Genomic DNA, 17,035 nt, shown 5'->3' with positions numbered 1-17,035 from the left:
GGAATGTTGTCTGTTAACCTCGATTATTGAGATGAAGTTTTCGCATTCTTGATGCAGTTACTGGTATAGCAATGAAAACAAAACACCATTGAACTTTAAGGAGTCTTCATTTAATTCCAACGATAAATGAAAGTGATAGACGTCATATACATGCAAAAAAAGAACAAGAACAATTGTACATGAAAGTCGTAAGTGAGGTCTTTTCCAAATTTGATGGTCACACCGTAACCTGTACTTGCATCAAAATATACAAATAATTTTCTTTTGAACTATTTTATACAACCAGAGTGAACGCTCGTAAAAACGCGTCATGTACGAATAATTTAAAAAAGAGAGCGAATAGAAAATTTGAACAAAATTTAGCTATCTGATACAACATCATAGTGAACTAAAATAAACTTTAAATCTCTTCTGGGGAGGAAGCTTTTGCTATCTCTTGGATTGCAACGAACGATTCTTCTGGTCATTAACGTCCTCTGACCTCGGACACCAGCCTGTCTCCGGATAAAGAAGGCAGTGGATTGATTTAAACCTGCAAGGGAACAATGAAGAAGTGAGAAGAGTTACAAGCAGCATATACCCTATAAAAAATTTTGACCTGTGCGCGAGAACGATAACGACATGATCCTCACTTTGCTATGTGATTGGTCAAGAAAACTCGCGCCCTTCTCTCAACCAATCAAATGCAAAACTAAAACTCGCGTCTACCTGCGCTTTAAGCAGTTTGCTCGTTTTTACTTTACGTCTTCATTGGCTCTTAGGGGAGTATTCCCATCTTATGATTGGCTGTTATGATCTCTTTGGTTTGCGTTTTGCGCCTCTCAATCGAAAAGCGCTTTAATTCATCATACCAGCGTAGGTCTTACCGCGTAGGATCCTGTTCCGTGTCAAACGGTCCAGCTATGTTGACTCGATTGTATCTACCGCCGATATAACCATGACTAAAACTAATCTGAAAATGAAAGAAAGAAAATTAAATTTAAAAAGCACTGATAAAATCTGATTGTACCTTAGAAATTGAAAATCAAGTTACCGGTTCTAGATTTTGATCAACTAAGAAACTTTTCGATTGATAATAAAAAAATATCCCACCTGTTCCTTAATTTCGTTTTGTTGTATGCTTGGAAGATTTTCCAGGTGAGAATGGAAAAGATTCAGTCTTGTCAGACTCACGTTAAGAAGAGATTCTGCGACGAAGAAAGACATCGATAATAAATTAGTGACTGTTTAAAATCAATTGTGAAAACAGTATCGATTGCAACGAGAAAAAAAACGTTATTTTTGTTGTCAGCGTTGATGATGATGATGATGAACATCTTTTCCACGCCACAGTTTACAAATTTAGCTCAATTTTACGAGTCATCATGACGTCTACATGTGCAGTCTTGCCATTAGAAGGCGGTAGGCGGCGGAAATCCGCCGGCTGTCTAATAATTTTACGCTGGCTACAAATGTTCCAGAATGCTGGAACCACGTCTCGGAGAGACCATACCTTGAAGAGCGTGTTGCTTTGTAATACACCATACTTGCCACGAAGATATAATTCAATTCTGCCGCCTAATGAGTTCACATGGTCAGGGATTAGGAAGGCCGTGCGCCATGCGCGTATGGCGCATAAAGCTACGAAATGGCCCATTATAAAAATACTTACCGGGCCTGTGATGCGCCCTGACCGCACAAAGCTAGTGAAATATAAACTATTTTGTGAAAAGGATTTTAATTTGTAAAAGTTGCACTTTGGTGAGACATAAACAAGCGAAAAACTACAGTGCCTTCGCTCGTTTGATCACGCTCGCTTCATTCTTGTTCCCAGATCCTGAACTCGGACTTTGCATGCAAACGAGGCTATTGCTCGGAGTTCCATGTGCTTTTAAATTAAAATGAGTAACACAGACACCAAAATAGAGAAACACTGTAAAAACTGACCAGTTACAATAACCTTTTCAAAAGGCTATAGCTGATTGAAATGGTTGGTTTAACCTAAACTTAATGGTTTAAAATCTGTAACCTATTTGTTATTGGCAAAAGGAACAAACATTTACTGTTATTGAACTTATTCTGGCCTTAAAATATGGTTATAACAATAATGGTCAAAACAAATAATTTTTTGTTGTCAAAAACAAAGTAATTAAAAAACATAACTGATGTCAGAAACAATTATGTTTCATTTGGTTAGTGTCAGGTTAGTGCAGCTTTTATAGAAGACCACTGTCAATTACTGAACTGCCGAATGGTTGATAGCAATTTATCATCACCGTTTTGTTCTGGTGGTCACACAACATTTCAAAAACCTTGAAGATCACTTGAAGTTAATATAGCGGATGGTTATTCATGGCAACGGTTTTTCATACCTAAAACCATGTCTCTGTATAGGTATAGACTGTAATACACAAGCAATAAACCTTTGTTAAAATTTTTACTGGCCCATTTATTTACCCTAATGGCCCAAACGTTTTATAAATGGCCCATAACTTTCCAATGATAGGGGCCATAGGCTCATTTGCCTGTTAAACCTTCCTAATCCCTGCATGGTATTATATATATTTTTTGTAACGTTTTGCTAATGACACTGAAGTATGTTCATCATGTACGATTCGTGTTAACTGTTGAAGCATTTTAGGCGGGCTTGTAGGTATGGTGAAACCCCAGGGGGCTACTAGGATATTTAAGATTTTCCAAGTTATGCAAGAACCACTCGAAGGCATCTCTTTCAACTTTGTTTTTGTGTTTATTCTTTACTGTATTTTCTTTATGACAATGTCACGCTCGCTGTATCCAATAAACGAGATGCCCGCTCCTGATGCAGTGTTTATGTTTATTAAAATAAGTTACAAAATATTTTATAATCGTTTCAGGGTGATTAGAGTGTAGTTACTATTATACATTTTCTAACTACAACCCTGCACGTCTCAGCCGGCAGCTATCAAAACTTCTTTTCTCTCACTCACCACTAATAAATCCAATGGTGCAGTCATCTGGAACTTTAACCCGCTCACAGCTGTCTGCAAACTTGCCATCACTACAGAGATGCAAACTCAGAGTCAAGACGGTATGAAAGGTGACAGTAACGTTAATATAAATCTAACAATAACTTTTACAACCGTGTAAGTCGTTGCACTGTGTTGATGGGCGATAAAGTCACGCTTTTGCCTCACAGTATCTCTCCCCACCAGGACCGACAGTTATAAGGGGGCACCCTGAACTGTCAGAGAGGCCTGAAAAATGTAGGAGGGAGGGTGAACTTGAATGAATTAGCAGCAGTAATACTAACAGATACTTAATGTTTTAGAAACCAGGACAAGCTCGGGCGGTGTGAGCCATTTGACTCGGGTGAAAAGACAAATGTTTGTCTACAGCTCTTCGTCAGGAGAGAGGGCCTTAAGAGAGCTTTACCTGATGTGAGGGCTCATTCTTGCCACCAGGGCATGACTCAAACAAAACCCTGCCCCACCAGTTGCGAACCAAAATTTCTTTCTCTGAAAAATTAAAAGAAAAGCAGTACGTAAATTAATAGAAGAATACTGTGATGGTTCTATTGCCCGTGTATACAATAAATTATGAGTTTTTTTTTTTTTGTTGAATTATTTGTTATCATTTTTATACTTACGTTATATCCGTCCAATCTGTCCCAGGCCTGAAACAAAAGGACAAAAAAGGTTGAAATTATTATTATTATTATTATTATTATTATTATTATTATTATTATTATTATTATTAATTCATTCAAGACAAACATTACGAAGTAATGATTTCTACAGATAGTGATTAATGATTGGAAATAAACGGTCCAGTTACCATGAAGAGTATTTAACGGTGATGGACAACACAATTTACCTTGTTATGTCTTTAAAAGAACATTAAAAAGTTGATTTATCTAACGGGATATTTGCTTGCGATCATCGCATGCGGTCAGCTGACGTCAAAACTACGACTTCATGAGATTCATCACCATGACCATATAAGGAATGACGTCAAAAACACGAGAAACGTCGAAAGCCAAACACTTTTTGCCGCCCATTGCTGCTTAAGCGAAAATTAGAGGTTTTCTCGAACAATAAAGTTTCCACAAAAAAATAAAAATCGTCAAAAGTGATTGTATGTTCACTTCTGAGGGTGTATTGGAGTAAAAATACGTTGTATATCATCTTAAATTAAGAAGAATAGAAATTGCTGGGGAAGATTCAAATTCACGATTCCAGGTGAACACAAGTCTGTGAACAAATAAATACTGAGGGTCCATATTCGAGAGTCGATTCAGATCAGGGATATCTTAATCTGCTGTGCATGCGGAAACGGTCCCATCGTATCATCACCATTACCTCCATCGCTTTCGTCAGACTTGGTCTTCCCAGGTACACATTCTCGAGCGGGTTGAATTTTTTTAGTGTTTTCACCAGTGTATGAACATTGACGTAGTTATCGTCATCAAAATGGCAGAACCACCTGGAAAAGAGAGAAGGGAAAACAAAAATAATCAGCACGTCAATAGACGACACGATGACACACGCTTAGAAAATCTTCATGTCTTCCCTACGCGAGCTTACAAATTTGAAAATTTCCATGCGCATCTGGTCAGATCGGTTTTCTCCTTAAGAAAATTAAACAAAGCTGGTCAGTTTCAAGGCAGACGAAGATGATCGGAGAATCTGCTTGTATCGGGTGAAGGGTAATAGTCCTAGTCAAGCTCCATTTGTCACGACTTGCTGGTTACGAATTCAAGTAAAATCACGGCGCTGGTTCAACGTCTTGCTAATGTAGGCACAGGTAGCCAGAGCTCGTAAAATGAGCCTCCGTAGGATTCTTACGATTCTTACTTTGTGTTGAAGTTTTTTACAAAGAAATCAAGCTCAGCTTGCATCTTGCAACAAAGTTTCGTCCTACAAATGACACAAAACAAAAGAGTAAGACGTAAATGAGGCTACAGTACATCACTGAAAAAACAGAAATAGGCGAGAATGAAAATATATTTTTCGGTTTGATCTGACTGAGGTAACAAACTGTTACGACGATGACTATGAGATTACCTTTGGTGCCCTGTTTCACAAGCAGTCTTGATAAGGTGACCTCCTGTAATGATCAAATACGTGAATAAATAATAGTAAAATAATGGTAAAAACTTTACCACAAACAAAGCCGGTTGTAAAATACAATTTTCACACCACACTATAAAACCATGAATGACACTTTTTGCAATGAAAAACTGCATTCATTCATAATATTTTCCTCAACATAATTTCACAAAATTATTCCATATCTGAAATAAAACGAATAATCCTTCATTATGTTCCCCTTTTGTCATGAACTGAGCACTCTGCTACTGGCAGAAGTCTCCTCCAACAAGAAAAATGTTAAAAATCTTTAAAACGAAAGCATTTCTGTTACTCTGAGTTTTTTTTTCCATGAACTGAGTGCTCTGCTACTGTCAGAAGTCTTCTCTAACAAGTAAAAATTTTTGAAAAAGTTTACAATCCTCAAAACGAAAGCGTGTCAGTTACTTTGAGTTTATCCATTCCTCTTACCTAGACGTTCATTTAATTCGTTGTCCTCACGATCAGTAAAAAAATGAACCTGTAAAATAGCAAAGACAACAAAATTAAAAGAACTGTTTACAGAATGTATGATGAAGGTCTAAAGTGGAAAAAAATTCATATTAGCAATTGTGATTTATGCACCCTTAACAACTTACATTGAAAAACCTATTGACTATAAGAAAACCTCACACAGTTTCACACCCTTACAGTTAAAATCCAAACCCACCTTCAAGACAAAAGAGTGATTCTAAAAAGTACACCCTTTCACACTAACATAAAGGAAAGGCCTAGCCAATGGCAAATTCTAAAGACCTTCACCCAGTCTTAGACTAGGTTCCTAAAACTTTGACTCATTTTCAAATTGAAATACATCGTAATAGTCTGAACTGATAAAAAAACGAAAGAAAGCAAACTAAGGCCATGCTTAAAATCTCCTTGAAATAGATCAGCATGAACTTCCAAAAATGTCATTTACCTGTCTGTGTCATATATTCTTTTCTAACCTAAATTAATCTTAATGTTTTATAAGACCTATTTGCAATTGTACCATAAAAAAGCAGATTTAATTTTGATCATTTGGGTTAAATCACCAAGCCTGTGATGTTTTAGTCAATCCCTCTGTAACAGTTGTAGAAATCTGCTCATTGGGGTTAAAACTATACACACTTGTTCAGTTGTCAATATTCTATCTAAAGTATTCTTCTGTAGAACATGTATATTCTTTGGTTGGTTGCATTAATTTGGAAAATTCTTTTTAAACCTGTGTGGTTTCCAAGCAACCACAACACTACCTATCAATTTCAACAGATGCAATTAAACTTTTTGTGATCAAAAAGGAGCAACAAACTAAAATTTACAACATGCAGCACACGTGATAATTTAGTATGGAAATTCCCTCTTACAAAAGATGAAGATGTTTATATGTGTAAACTGGGAGAGAATATCATTTAGGTCCTCGCAAATTTTCAGAAAATCATTGTTTACATCCTTATTAGAAATCCACTATTTTTACTTGGCATTATTCCTTTCAGATTAGATTATATGATATAAAAATTTACCAACAAGAAGATTTAGGCACATTGCAAATATCCATTATAATTGGAGTAGATCTTGAATTAATTCTTTTTAATTCAAAATCTTTAACTTAAGGAATGATCCATGAAGCATGTGAAAAAAAACTGCATTTATTTTGAAATTTCCTTCCCCATTTATTTGGCATGTTTGGTTTTCTTTGAGATATGTCAAGTGCTATTCTAATTGAAAACAGATATTCTTTTCAAAAACATTTTCATTTTCCATTTACTTAATTGCAGAGGATGGCTTGTCTGATTGATCTTTATCAATAATTAAACAATCTTGTAATTATCACCCCAAATAGAATGCCAGTCAAATGCATTTAATGAGTTTGAGAAAAGGTGACACCGGAGAAAATATTCTTTAATTGGCGTCTAAGTGAAATTCTGCATAAGTAGCCCACTACTCCCTACAAAATACTTCTAGCTTCTAAGATTACTCGGACAGCCTGTCTGAGAATGCAAGACGTTTGAAGCTGGCATGGATGAGTCCCTTTAAAAACATGGTTTAACGCCTCATTTAGGAAATATAAAATAATCGATTCTAATGAATGATGAAAGCTGTCTAAAATTGTTTTTTTTTTACTTATCATAGACGTGTGACTTATTTTAAAAAATCCAATTAAAATTGGCACGGTGACCTTCATTTTTGCATGACGACCGAGATGAAATCGGTTTTGAGTTACTAAAGATTGTATTTCGTGTGCTGAATAGAAGATATGTTTATGAATTCTGAATAAGGGCAGTTTTTGTCAGAGGTCACACCTATTAAAACAAAAAACGTATCTCTTCAAAGGAATAATATTTACACTTGAAAATCTACTGGGTATTTGATGATTCGACTGTGGAAAGCATTTTCAAATGGAAAAGGCCAAAAAAATTTTATCGCAGGTACCAATCAGGGCGGGTTAACAGATGTAGAAAATAAAATTAAATTGTTAACAGTAACATCATTTGGCTCGCGTGGAAGGAAAAGTTATGTAATGCATTTAGTACCCTCTTTCAATCTAATCTCACCTGTTTTTTAGCATTCTGAAACCATGTGTCAATCAAGAGTGTGACGCGCGCTTCGTGGTAATCACCAGTTGTCTTGACTGAAATAAATACATCTTCCAGCACTGTGAGGTTGTGCAATCGTCTCGGATCTTCTGCTCTCAAGTCGTGATCAAAATAAGTCTTCTTTCTGGCAGACTGATCAACAAATATTTCTCTTTCTTTGACTACTTGAAGGCCGCTTATCGCTGTTGAAAGGTTAATGGATTGATTTCGTCTGTTGACACGCAAAGGGTTCTTTAGATTCCTTCCAGACATTCGCGGAAAATCTGTTGATTTAATTTCATTAACTACCAAACTTTCGACATATTCTGTACCCTCGTCTTTACCACGAGCATGTTCTAGCTTTGAACGAGCGATAAACTTATGATCTTCTTCCAAACGATCGCCACCTTGACTCTGAAGTCGTAGACGTGACTGTCTCCTTGTAATTCTCTTTGTCGTCCTCGTGCGCTCGATTGGCGCGAAATTAAACTCTCCGTGCAGGAATAAGGTAAACATTATTTGTGCAACGACAGCGAGAGCAATCCAGACCAGCAGTTTTCTGCATCTTCTTCGTGGAGGGAACATTTTCTTTCAATTAAACTTTAAACTTGAGCTTGGAATATCCATCGCAATTGCTGGCTTGCATTAGGCTGAATTTCTAAGAAATGGATTGAGGCCCGCCAAATCCATTACAGAGCACATTGCAATACTGTTAGCACTAATTCTTGTTAAAAAAAAGTCAATTAATATCATCAAAACTTTTCGAAGTCAAAGATCAAGAAAAAACACCAGATGGCGAGGTTGATAATTTCAACGCGTAACACACGAAAATCAACACAGATCCGACTTTCCTACCAGCGACGCAAAATGTCTTTCAGCTCGTTAATTAAAACCTGATAGACAGATATGTGATCTTTAGCGTCTTATTCTTCACCTTATATCACATAAATCCATGGCAGATGTTTGAATTCTTTCCACCCATTGGAAATTCTATAGTGACAGGAAATTCGAAACTCGACTCACGCACAGACGTATTGTTCAACAAAAAACCGTCTTAGCGATGCAGATTTCTCTCTTTCAGTGCAAATCATTGTCCACAGAGGTCATAACGGTTTTGAAATTTTACCGCGCTTTCTTTTCAATGAAATATTGTGGTCCACCAAGAAATAACAGGTGGCATAATTCTCCCTTCAATCTGTCACGAATATTCTTTCTTCATGTGATCAATTTTCCACTAAGTAGAGTAGGGTAAGTTGGTTTAAAATTTTAACTCAAAACACTCATGGAAAGGATGTAAATGAACTAATTTAAGTCAATTTTAAGATTTAATATGATGAAATATGAGGTTTAGTATCATTTTTTTTTCCAAAGCTGATTTATAAGTTATTTTGTAGTGTGGAAAGTTTTTTTTTTGCGTTATCCTCCCTTCCCTAATGGGTAATTATTCACCAGCGGTTTAAATTTCTCACGCACGCGCCACATTGCGATACACACGTGTCCTTTTGTTCCACTAAAAGATGGAGCGAACGAAGGATTTGCAGCGCGAGAATAGAAAGGAAAATAAACAGAAAAAGAGGAAACAAGAAGAAATAGACTCCAAACGGGACGAGGAAGACTTTCTCGGTACGATCGCACAAGACTTTTTATTAAAGTCCATTCACAACATCGCAAGTTTCGTTTCTTTATTTTTTTTGACATCTCATCACATTTGATCGGAAGTATACTGAAATATAAGATTGGTTTACTGTGTTGTTTTGATTGCAATTTTTCCAACCAGGTGATTCTTATAAACATGTTCCACTGGACGTTTTATCGGCCATTCAAAGCATTTGCACTTGCTTCGGAATCGGCGGTCTCTATAACGCAAAGAAAAGGTAAATACATGCGACACCTCATTTAGGTCATTGAATAAAACCTAATGATAAATGACAGAAACTAGCCAAGAGAGTGAGGAGAACATTGCGAGGTACTTAACTAAGCTTTGTGGTTAAAGGACCGCTCCTGCCTTCTTGTTCCAATCTGGATATAATCTCAGGCTTAAGTAGGTAACCTTTCAGTTCTTGTCACACAACCTGTTAATGTTATGTTACAGTACAGAACAAGATTATGGCGAAGAATAAAAACATGATGATGGTCTATTTAATCAGCAGCTCTGTGATTCTTGATTCAAGTATAATTCATGGTTCATTTACAAAGATTTGGGATACATAACATAATTTGACTTGTGAAGGATTGAACTGAAAAAATAAAATGCCAGACTAGGTTCCCCTTAACCCTTTCACTCCCATGATCTCTTTAGTAATTCTCCCTACTATCTGCCAAACACTGCTTATAGTTTTAGTTTGGAGAATTTGGTATTGAATCAAATGATAATCCACCAATTGATATTTTTCTATATTCCCATTACTTGTTCACTTGAGATTGTTTTGATGTTTTAAGGAGAAATTCTGTCTTGGTCACTATTGGGAGTAAAAGGGTTAAACCAACAACAATCAGATAGTTCTGAGGATAAAAATTCCCGTCCAACAGGGATTTTTAACCATTTTTTAATTTGTTTGACCATCAGACTCAGTAAGTACTTTGGGCCAAGTACAACATTTATTACTGTGCTTTTTATTTATCTTATTTTTTCAGAAAAATTGAATCAAAAGGTGGTGTATTGGAGACACTAAAAGAAGGTATATCATGTGCCACATCCCACTCAGTGTTCAAAAAGATAAGAACAAATGAAGCAAATAAGAGACTCTAATGGTAAAAGGGGTGGCCCACGGTACCTTACACCTTTAACTCCCAAGATCTCATTGGTAATTCTCCTTACTGACTGCCATATAATTCTTGTGATGTTCGTTTGGAGAATTTGGATTGGATCAACTAATAACCCCCTTATTGTTGTTCTTTATTCTCTTTTCATATTGTAAGGAGAAATTCTCTCTTGGTAACTCATAGGAGTTAAAGGGTTAAGAAATCTTTTGTGTCACAAAATTTGGGTGTGATCTTAAAATCTTGTCAAACTTTGAAATGAGTGTCAAGATTTCATTTATGGCACATGTTGTTTTGGTCATCCGAAAGCCTCACTTTCCTCTTGGTTTGGGATTTGGTCTAATAGGAAAGGGTTTCTAGTGAACAAGTAGCAAGAGTCCTAGCTTGATTTTACCACTCTGATCATTAATATATGAAATGGTTTTGATTAAGAAGCTGTTATATCGCAAAAGTGAATTAGTAAGATAGTAATGTGGAACTCTGACACAGAATTTCTTTTCATACATATAATATTACCATGCATTTTAGTAAAGCAAAGTCACTGATGAGTTATATTTATTTAATGAAATCCATTAGTATCTGTCTAGAATCATCAAGTAGGGATTTTTAGCACCTCACAAGTCCAACATTTTGCCATTCACTAACCCTAGAAAGAACCTTGGAGTATAGTGATTGTGAGATGCTTCTGTACCTTTATTAGTTATTAATGTTATATTTAATTTTTAACAATTGTAGAGTGGAACCCCTTAGATGAAATCAAGGCACTGCCTTTTGAAATGCAACAGAGGTATACTTTGGGTATTTTCTTGGGATTGATAGCCTGTTCATTTACTTTCTCAGATTAATCAGAGAGGAATTTTATTATTTAGGGAAGAATATGTCCAAGTGTTATTTACACTTAGTATGTTAGAAATATCTAATCTTGTTTCCATTAACTTGCAATCTTTTATTCTTTTCCTGTTTCTTTTTTGTCAGCAGATACGCAAAAAAAATATCAGAGGAATCCTTTAAACTCTCAGGATTGATCAAAAAAATTTCATTTTTATTCAAAAAGCTTCATGAAGGTACTTTGCATGTAACCTAACAGCAACTATACACAACTATCAATAATGAATTAGACTGTTGGATCATGGGAGTTATCTCTGTATTCAACTGTACTGTGCCTGTGTGGATAGAAAGGGTTGGTTAAAAGACTTTCAAGAGAGCAAGCAGAATCAGACTTATTTGCCTTTACTGTTGATTTATTTTGAGAAAAAGGTATTACAATTTGTTACTGTGTTGTGAGTTCTCTCTTTTGATCTTAGTTGAAACCTGGATACAATAGGTCTACAGTACAAATTATAAGCAACATCATGTGCCTGTACCTACACATCCCCCTATTATCTCTTTCTAAATGTAAATTGAACAGTTGTTTATAAGATACAGATTCTAAGATACATACAGTCCATAATGCAAGTGAGAGACTGAATAAACCCTTTAACTCCCAGAAGTGATAAACATGTAACTTCTCCCTACAGTATTCATACATTATCCAGCAAAAAGGTAGTGACATTACTCAAACTTATCAGGTACAAGATATTACCTTCAGTTGATTGAACACCAAATTCTCATAACCAATTTTTAAGGAAATGTGTATCAGTTAGAGAAGACAATAACAGTCAGATCTTGGGAGTTAAAGGCTTAAGACTTCTAAAACTGAAATATTAGTCCAAGCAAGTGTGGTAAATTAGGACTATGATCTTTCCTATGGTCTAATGTACAATTGACAAGTAGCTGGTACCAATGAAATTAACAAAAAAAAAGTAGTACAACATTGCTCAAGAGCTAGACAGCAGAGTCTAATTTTGGTGTCATTCTGTATTACTCACAGGGAGAAGTTTCATGAAGGATATTACTATGGATGTCTTCCTCAAGGTTCAGTTAATGATTTAATTTCAATTTCTGTATTTTAAAATATCATGTAGATCATGTATGACAAAACTGATATTCTACAGTCAATGTTTTGGCACATTCAACCCTTTAACCCCTAACAGTGACCAGCATCTAATTTCTCCTTACAAAATCTCCCCTTAATCCAACACGAAGGCTTTGAGAACAGGAAATAGTTACCAACTAAAGCAGCTCTTGATTTTTGAACAAATTCCTAAGTAAACAGTAGAGAAAAATGTGGAGAATGCATACTGATGTCAGGGTGTAGAGGGTGAAAGACAATTTCAGTTGGTTTGGTTACTCTTTGGAATTATAAAACTTGGTCAGTATCATAGTTTCCTAAAAGGAGGGGGTACCCTTTCATGGTGATGATGAGAAGTGAAGTGGTGATAAATATCATAGTTTCTGAAGCAAAATTCTCCAATACTTTGACCCCAGTTAGGCTCACATTGAATTAATAAACACTTCTTCATCTATTAAGTGGTTAGTGATTCACAGCTAGAGTGCGCTAATCAGATACAATGAGTGACTTTTTAAATATACATAGTACTCGACAATTTTTCATTTACTTAATATCATATTTTTATTTTTTGTGGACAGGATGTGAAAATAAAACCATCCCTAGCCCCACCAGATGAGTATGTTAAATTGGGCCTCTGGAGACAGGTTATGCAGGTTAACCAACAGATTTGCCACGAAATGGAACAACTAGACAAGAAATTAGAAGAAAATGATTGTCAAGACAACTCTGAGGTCCATGCATATGACTGTTTCTGTTTTCTTTCTTGTTTTTTTTCTTGTTTTTTTTTTAGTAATACTAAATTGTGTATACACTGTTGCATGCATTTTACACAGAAAAAATCAAGGAGTAAACTAAAATGAATCAAACAAAGTGTTTTTCATAATTGCATTACAAGGCATAACTGTGAGAGAGGCATGGAAGAGTCTAAGAGTGGTCTTTCAGTCTGACAGTCTAGTCTGTCAGTCTGACTGTCTCCTAGTGTAGTCTTTCTGTCAGCAGTCAAGTTTGTCTATCTAGCATTCTATTCTTTCTGTGTGTCTGCCCTTATCTGTCTGTCCAACTGTCTGCTTTGTCTTTATATTAACGTCTGGTCTGTCTTTCTCTCCACCAGTTTGGCTTGTTTGTGAGTGGTCTATCTATTTAATGCTTTTTTTTCCAATCTTGTGCTTTTTTAAACAGGAGGACACTCCAAGCAAATATGCTGAAAAAAGTGAAGAAAAGGAACCTTCTATGAATGAGGTTACTGAAGAAAACCATTTAATTGTTATTTAGTTTTAAATGATAAGATGAATTGCACACATATTTTGATTGGGTCTTTCCTATGATTTGTTGAAAGGCAGACACACAAATGAGGTCATCATCATTAAAATTTTGTTTTGTTATCATGTAAAACAATTACATCCAGATTCCATGTGAGTTTGCACAGTAATAGTAATAGATCACAGATGACTTTAAAATGTGGTAAGTACCTCAGTGACACTCGACTGCACCTTGGGTGCCACTTTTTTGTTCTTACCACATTTTTAAGTCATCTGTGTATGTCACAAAACAGAAACATAGAATCTACCTGTATTTGTTACATAAAACATACTCAAAGTCTAAAGGGAGCATTTCTGCAAGAATAGTAACCATTTGTTTTTATTTGTAATTTTTAAATTTCATTTTTTTCTTCTTTGTTTTGCGATAAAATATCAATCATAACTGAGTCATCTGAATGAGAGAAATGTAAGATATAAAATTTTCCCTTTACAGAGCAAAGACAAAACAAAATATTTCCGTGACTACTACATGGAGATGGCAACCTCTAGTTTTGGTGATGACTTGGATCGGCTTCGACAGGTGTGTTCCTTGTGGGATTAGTTGTGAGTATCTATAAACATAGATAATAAGAACAAAAATCTATCCATCAAACATATCTTGAAAAGAAAAACATGAGGGTAGCCCTCGGAATTTTCCTAATTCAAAGAGCTCAGTATATACTGGAATATTGTTTTAATTTTGTACATACATCATATGTTTTTATAAGCATGGTCAATTGAGGATCCAATGAAAAAAATTAGGATGCATTTTCATGGTCATTTGTTGTAACCTTACAGAGACTGGTCAACAATTTTGTTTGTTTGTTTGTTTTTTTACATCATCTGAAAAAACTGAGTTGAAGTCTGGCCAAGTCTGATCAGGTGACTGTAAAGTGGAAGGGGGCCACACTAATTCAATTTTGACTATGGCTGCAGATAAGAAAATGACTTGTAATCCCAATAATTTTTAAAACAAAAAGTTATCTGCTATAGCACAACACAATTTCTTTGTCATTCTTATGTCAGGTACTTTTCTTTTACTTTAGGAGGGAAGCTTGGATTCACGAAAAGTTGAAATGCTAATAAACTGTTTGGAAACTGGTAAGGACATTTGGTCTGACTTAGAGAAAAAACTGCTCCAGTCTACATGAACATGAACATTTAATGTTAGGATTGAAGCAAATTTTCTGTGATTTGGTGGCCAATATACCAACAAGAGTGGTAAAGGCAAAACTATCCTTCAGTGGAGATGTTTGTTTGTTCAGTGGTTGATTGGTTGGTTAGTTCGTTTATTTGTTTGTTTGTTTGGTATCACAGTGGTTGTCTTATTGATAGCCCAGATTTTTAACAGCCGGTAGCTCAAACTGAGCATCAAACAGAGCGACAACAAACACAAACCCAAGGGAGTGGTTGAAAAAAAACACTTCTCAAGACATAGATTGCTACTCGACTTGCAATTTGAAACAAACATTAGGGTTAGGGTAGTATTGTGAGATCATCATAGCCTTGTTTGTGAGTTACATTTGTTGTGAATGTTTCAAGGTTTCGTAACTGCTTTCGCACTATTCTCTCATTTGACCACAATTACCAGAATCCCTATAAGTCGTTGCCTCCTCGTGTCACGTAAGGATTATTGAATTTAATAAATTTTTCTGTTAAAAAATAACGAAATGAATTCTGTTTATTGGGGTAAACTTGGTGACGCTCTTGTGTCAATGCATTATTCCATAAATTTTATTATTCATCGGCAGCAATTATGTTTAAGTAAAACTTATCAGCGATTTTATCTCCCTAAGATTGAAAGGATTTACAATCATATCGTAAAAGTGACTCTTCTATTGATTTTTATAGCAGAATCTAGCTTGTTTCATCTTATCTTAGTAAAAATCAAAGAAGGAAACTGGCCCCGTTTCACAGACGTTCCGTTATTATCACCCCCCTCACAGAACTCGAATCTTACTCCTTCGCAATCAACAAAGATTTTCCCTTTGTCCCCGTAACACGAATTTGGGCCGGTGACAAATGATTTTACCTTGTACACCTTGTTCGGCTCTAAACAAACTGGTATGTCAAACAATACGTCAAATCCATAGAATTGATTAGTGTTATTCATCGCTGCTGAGTAAAATCCAAACTGATTTGCGAGAGATAAGTCATCTGTGGCATCCTTGACTTCAGTAGAAACTGTGTATTTTCCTCCTTCAGTCCCAAAATGCTGAACTCCTTGTAAATTTATGTGATTACTAACAAAGAACGAAAGGCTATCAGACATACCGCGTGTATATCCCCACCCGGAGTCATAAGATTGAGGTACAATCGTTGTAAATCTACTACATCGATGGACATACTTAAGGCAACGCGCTCTTGAAACATTCAAGAATGACTCAGATGATACTGATGTATCCTCACGGAATTGTTTCATCAGTTCTTCAACCTCTTGCATGTTGAGGATGTGAGAATCAGTCACAACTGTAGCGAACTCCTCCTGCGACATCATGGAAAACCGTATTGCTTTCACGATCTCTTCGCCTAGAATTCGTCTCTTCGCCAGTCCATCAGGGAGGATCCCTTCTCGTTCACATCCCTTGGTGGCCCATCGATCAACAGCCTTGAATAATTTCACTTCTTTCACATTGAGTAGTTCTCTCTTTACAACAGATTCAAGTAGAGATCGCTCAACTGTTACAAATTCATCTGACGTCACAGCTTCTTCTGTCTGTTTATCAATCACTTTCCAGCAGCGATCTTCCAAATCTTTATCTTCAAATTTCTGAGCTTGCGGCAGAATACATAACACATTGGATGCTGTCAAATTTTCTCGAAGATATTTGGCACATTTCTCAGTTAGTGAGGGCACCATGTATTTATTCGCCAAGTATAATACTTGCATCACATTATTTCCGCTTAAATTCACTTCGTCGCTGTACATGAAACGAAACAATTCCAACAGACTCTCGTACTCACAGTCAGGCAGTTCAATAGAGTCTTTAGTCTCCGCCATTTGACCATAGAACATGGCGAAGAATACAGGACTACTGATGGCGAGCACAAACTTGTGAGCCGGGATCGCCATGTTAATTCCACCTTGTTCAGTCGAAACTGGAACAACAAACCTCACATCGCTTAATAACTCGTTGTTGAAAATAAACGTAGTTCTCCGAGTGATAGTTGATAATGCCGTCTGCCAGTTTTCTTCCGCAACAGCCATCGTCACTTTCCGATCAGGTCTAGCTTTTCTAATAGATATACTATGACGATGTAAACAATGTTCACTGCAAATATTGGCCGCTTATGCAATGTGATTGAATGAAAATATTCCATGTCACGCCACATTGTGTCAGAGCGATAGATAAACAATAGCCTCCATTTGGCGCGAAAATATGA

General features: G+C 36.1%; 3 protein-coding genes across 5 annotated transcripts; 1 reads left to right on the top strand and 2 right to left on the bottom strand.

Annotated features, from left to right (window-relative positions):
• Window positions 1-88: 88 nt before the first annotated feature.
• Window positions 89-8,847, bottom strand: LOC131769786 (beta-1,3-N-acetylglucosaminyltransferase radical fringe-like). Its single transcript, XM_059085507.2, has 11 exons — window positions 7,622-8,847; window positions 5,520-5,568; window positions 5,025-5,067; window positions 4,815-4,877; window positions 4,320-4,443; window positions 3,608-3,634; window positions 3,394-3,476; window positions 2,949-3,019; window positions 1,093-1,187; window positions 867-952; window positions 89-532 (listed from the first exon to the last, which is right to left on the bottom strand). The coding sequence occupies exons 1-11, from the start codon at window positions 8,225-8,227 to the stop codon at window positions 430-432; spliced, it is 1,350 nt and encodes a 449-aa protein (XP_058941490.2). The 5' UTR covers window positions 8,228-8,847; the 3' UTR covers window positions 89-429.
• A 282-nt stretch (window positions 8,848-9,129) lies between these two features.
• On the top strand, window positions 9,130-15,295 carry LOC131769797 (uncharacterized). Of its 3 annotated transcripts, none has more exons than XM_059085524.2 (10): window positions 9,130-9,265; window positions 9,420-9,516; window positions 10,277-10,320; window positions 11,138-11,189; window positions 11,378-11,466; window positions 12,273-12,316; window positions 12,932-13,084; window positions 13,533-13,592; window positions 14,106-14,215; window positions 14,698-15,295. In XM_059085524.2, exons 1-9 carry the CDS (start codon window positions 9,160-9,162, stop codon window positions 14,211-14,213), a joined length of 753 nt encoding a protein of 250 aa, XP_058941507.2. In that variant the 5' UTR covers window positions 9,130-9,159; the 3' UTR covers window positions 14,214-14,215; window positions 14,698-15,295. The 3 variants fall into 3 exon arrangements, with proteins under 3 accessions (XP_058941507.2, XP_058941505.2, XP_058941506.2); XM_059085522.2 differs by having other exon boundaries at window positions 14,106-14,192; window positions 14,698-15,292; XM_059085523.2 differs by having other exon boundaries at window positions 11,381-11,466; window positions 14,106-14,192; window positions 14,698-15,291.
• Window positions 15,296-15,369: 74 nt separating this feature from the next.
• On the bottom strand, window positions 15,370-16,935 carry LOC131769795 (BTB/POZ domain-containing protein 6-B). Its single transcript, XM_059085520.2, has one exon. The coding sequence runs from the start codon at window positions 16,857-16,859 to the stop codon at window positions 15,519-15,521; it is 1,341 nt and encodes a 446-aa protein (XP_058941503.2). The 5' UTR covers window positions 16,860-16,935; the 3' UTR covers window positions 15,370-15,518.
• Window positions 16,936-17,035: the final 100 nt, after the last annotated feature.

The sequence above is a fragment of the Pocillopora verrucosa genome, chromosome 8, assembly GCF_036669915.1.
Source record: "Pocillopora verrucosa isolate sample1 chromosome 8, ASM3666991v2, whole genome shotgun sequence".
Classification (NCBI taxonomy): Eukaryota; Metazoa; Cnidaria; class Anthozoa; order Scleractinia; family Pocilloporidae; genus Pocillopora; species Pocillopora verrucosa.
This window is presented reverse-complemented; position numbering and strand designations above follow the sequence as displayed.

Excerpts from the sequence above, each read along its gene's own strand:
- LOC131769786 (XM_059085507.2), bottom strand. The coding sequence starts at position 8,227 with ATGTTCCCTCCACGAAGAAGATGCAGAAAACTGCTGGTCTGGATTGCT. Across the intron at positions 5,569-7,621 it reads TTCAGAATGCTAAAAAACAG|GTTCATTTTTTTACTGATCG; the intron begins GTGAGATTAGAT and ends GCTATTTTACAG. Across the intron at positions 3,020-3,393 it reads AGAATGAGCCCTCACATCAG|TGATGGCAAGTTTGCAGACA; the intron begins GTAAAGCTCTCT and ends GCATCTCTGTAG.
- LOC131769797 (XM_059085522.2), top strand. The coding sequence starts at position 9,160 with ATGGAGCGAACGAAGGATTTGCAGCGCGAGAATAGAAAGGAAAATAAA. Across the intron at positions 11,190-11,377 it reads CCTTTTGAAATGCAACAGAG|CAGATACGCAAAAAAAATAT; the intron begins GTATACTTTGGG and ends CTTTTTTGTCAG. Across the intron at positions 13,593-14,105 it reads AGGAACCTTCTATGAATGAG|AGCAAAGACAAAACAAAATA; the intron begins GTTACTGAAGAA and ends TTCCCTTTACAG.
- LOC131769795 (XM_059085520.2), bottom strand. The coding sequence starts at position 16,859 with ATGGCTGTTGCGGAAGAAAACTGGCAGACGGCATTATCAACTATCACT.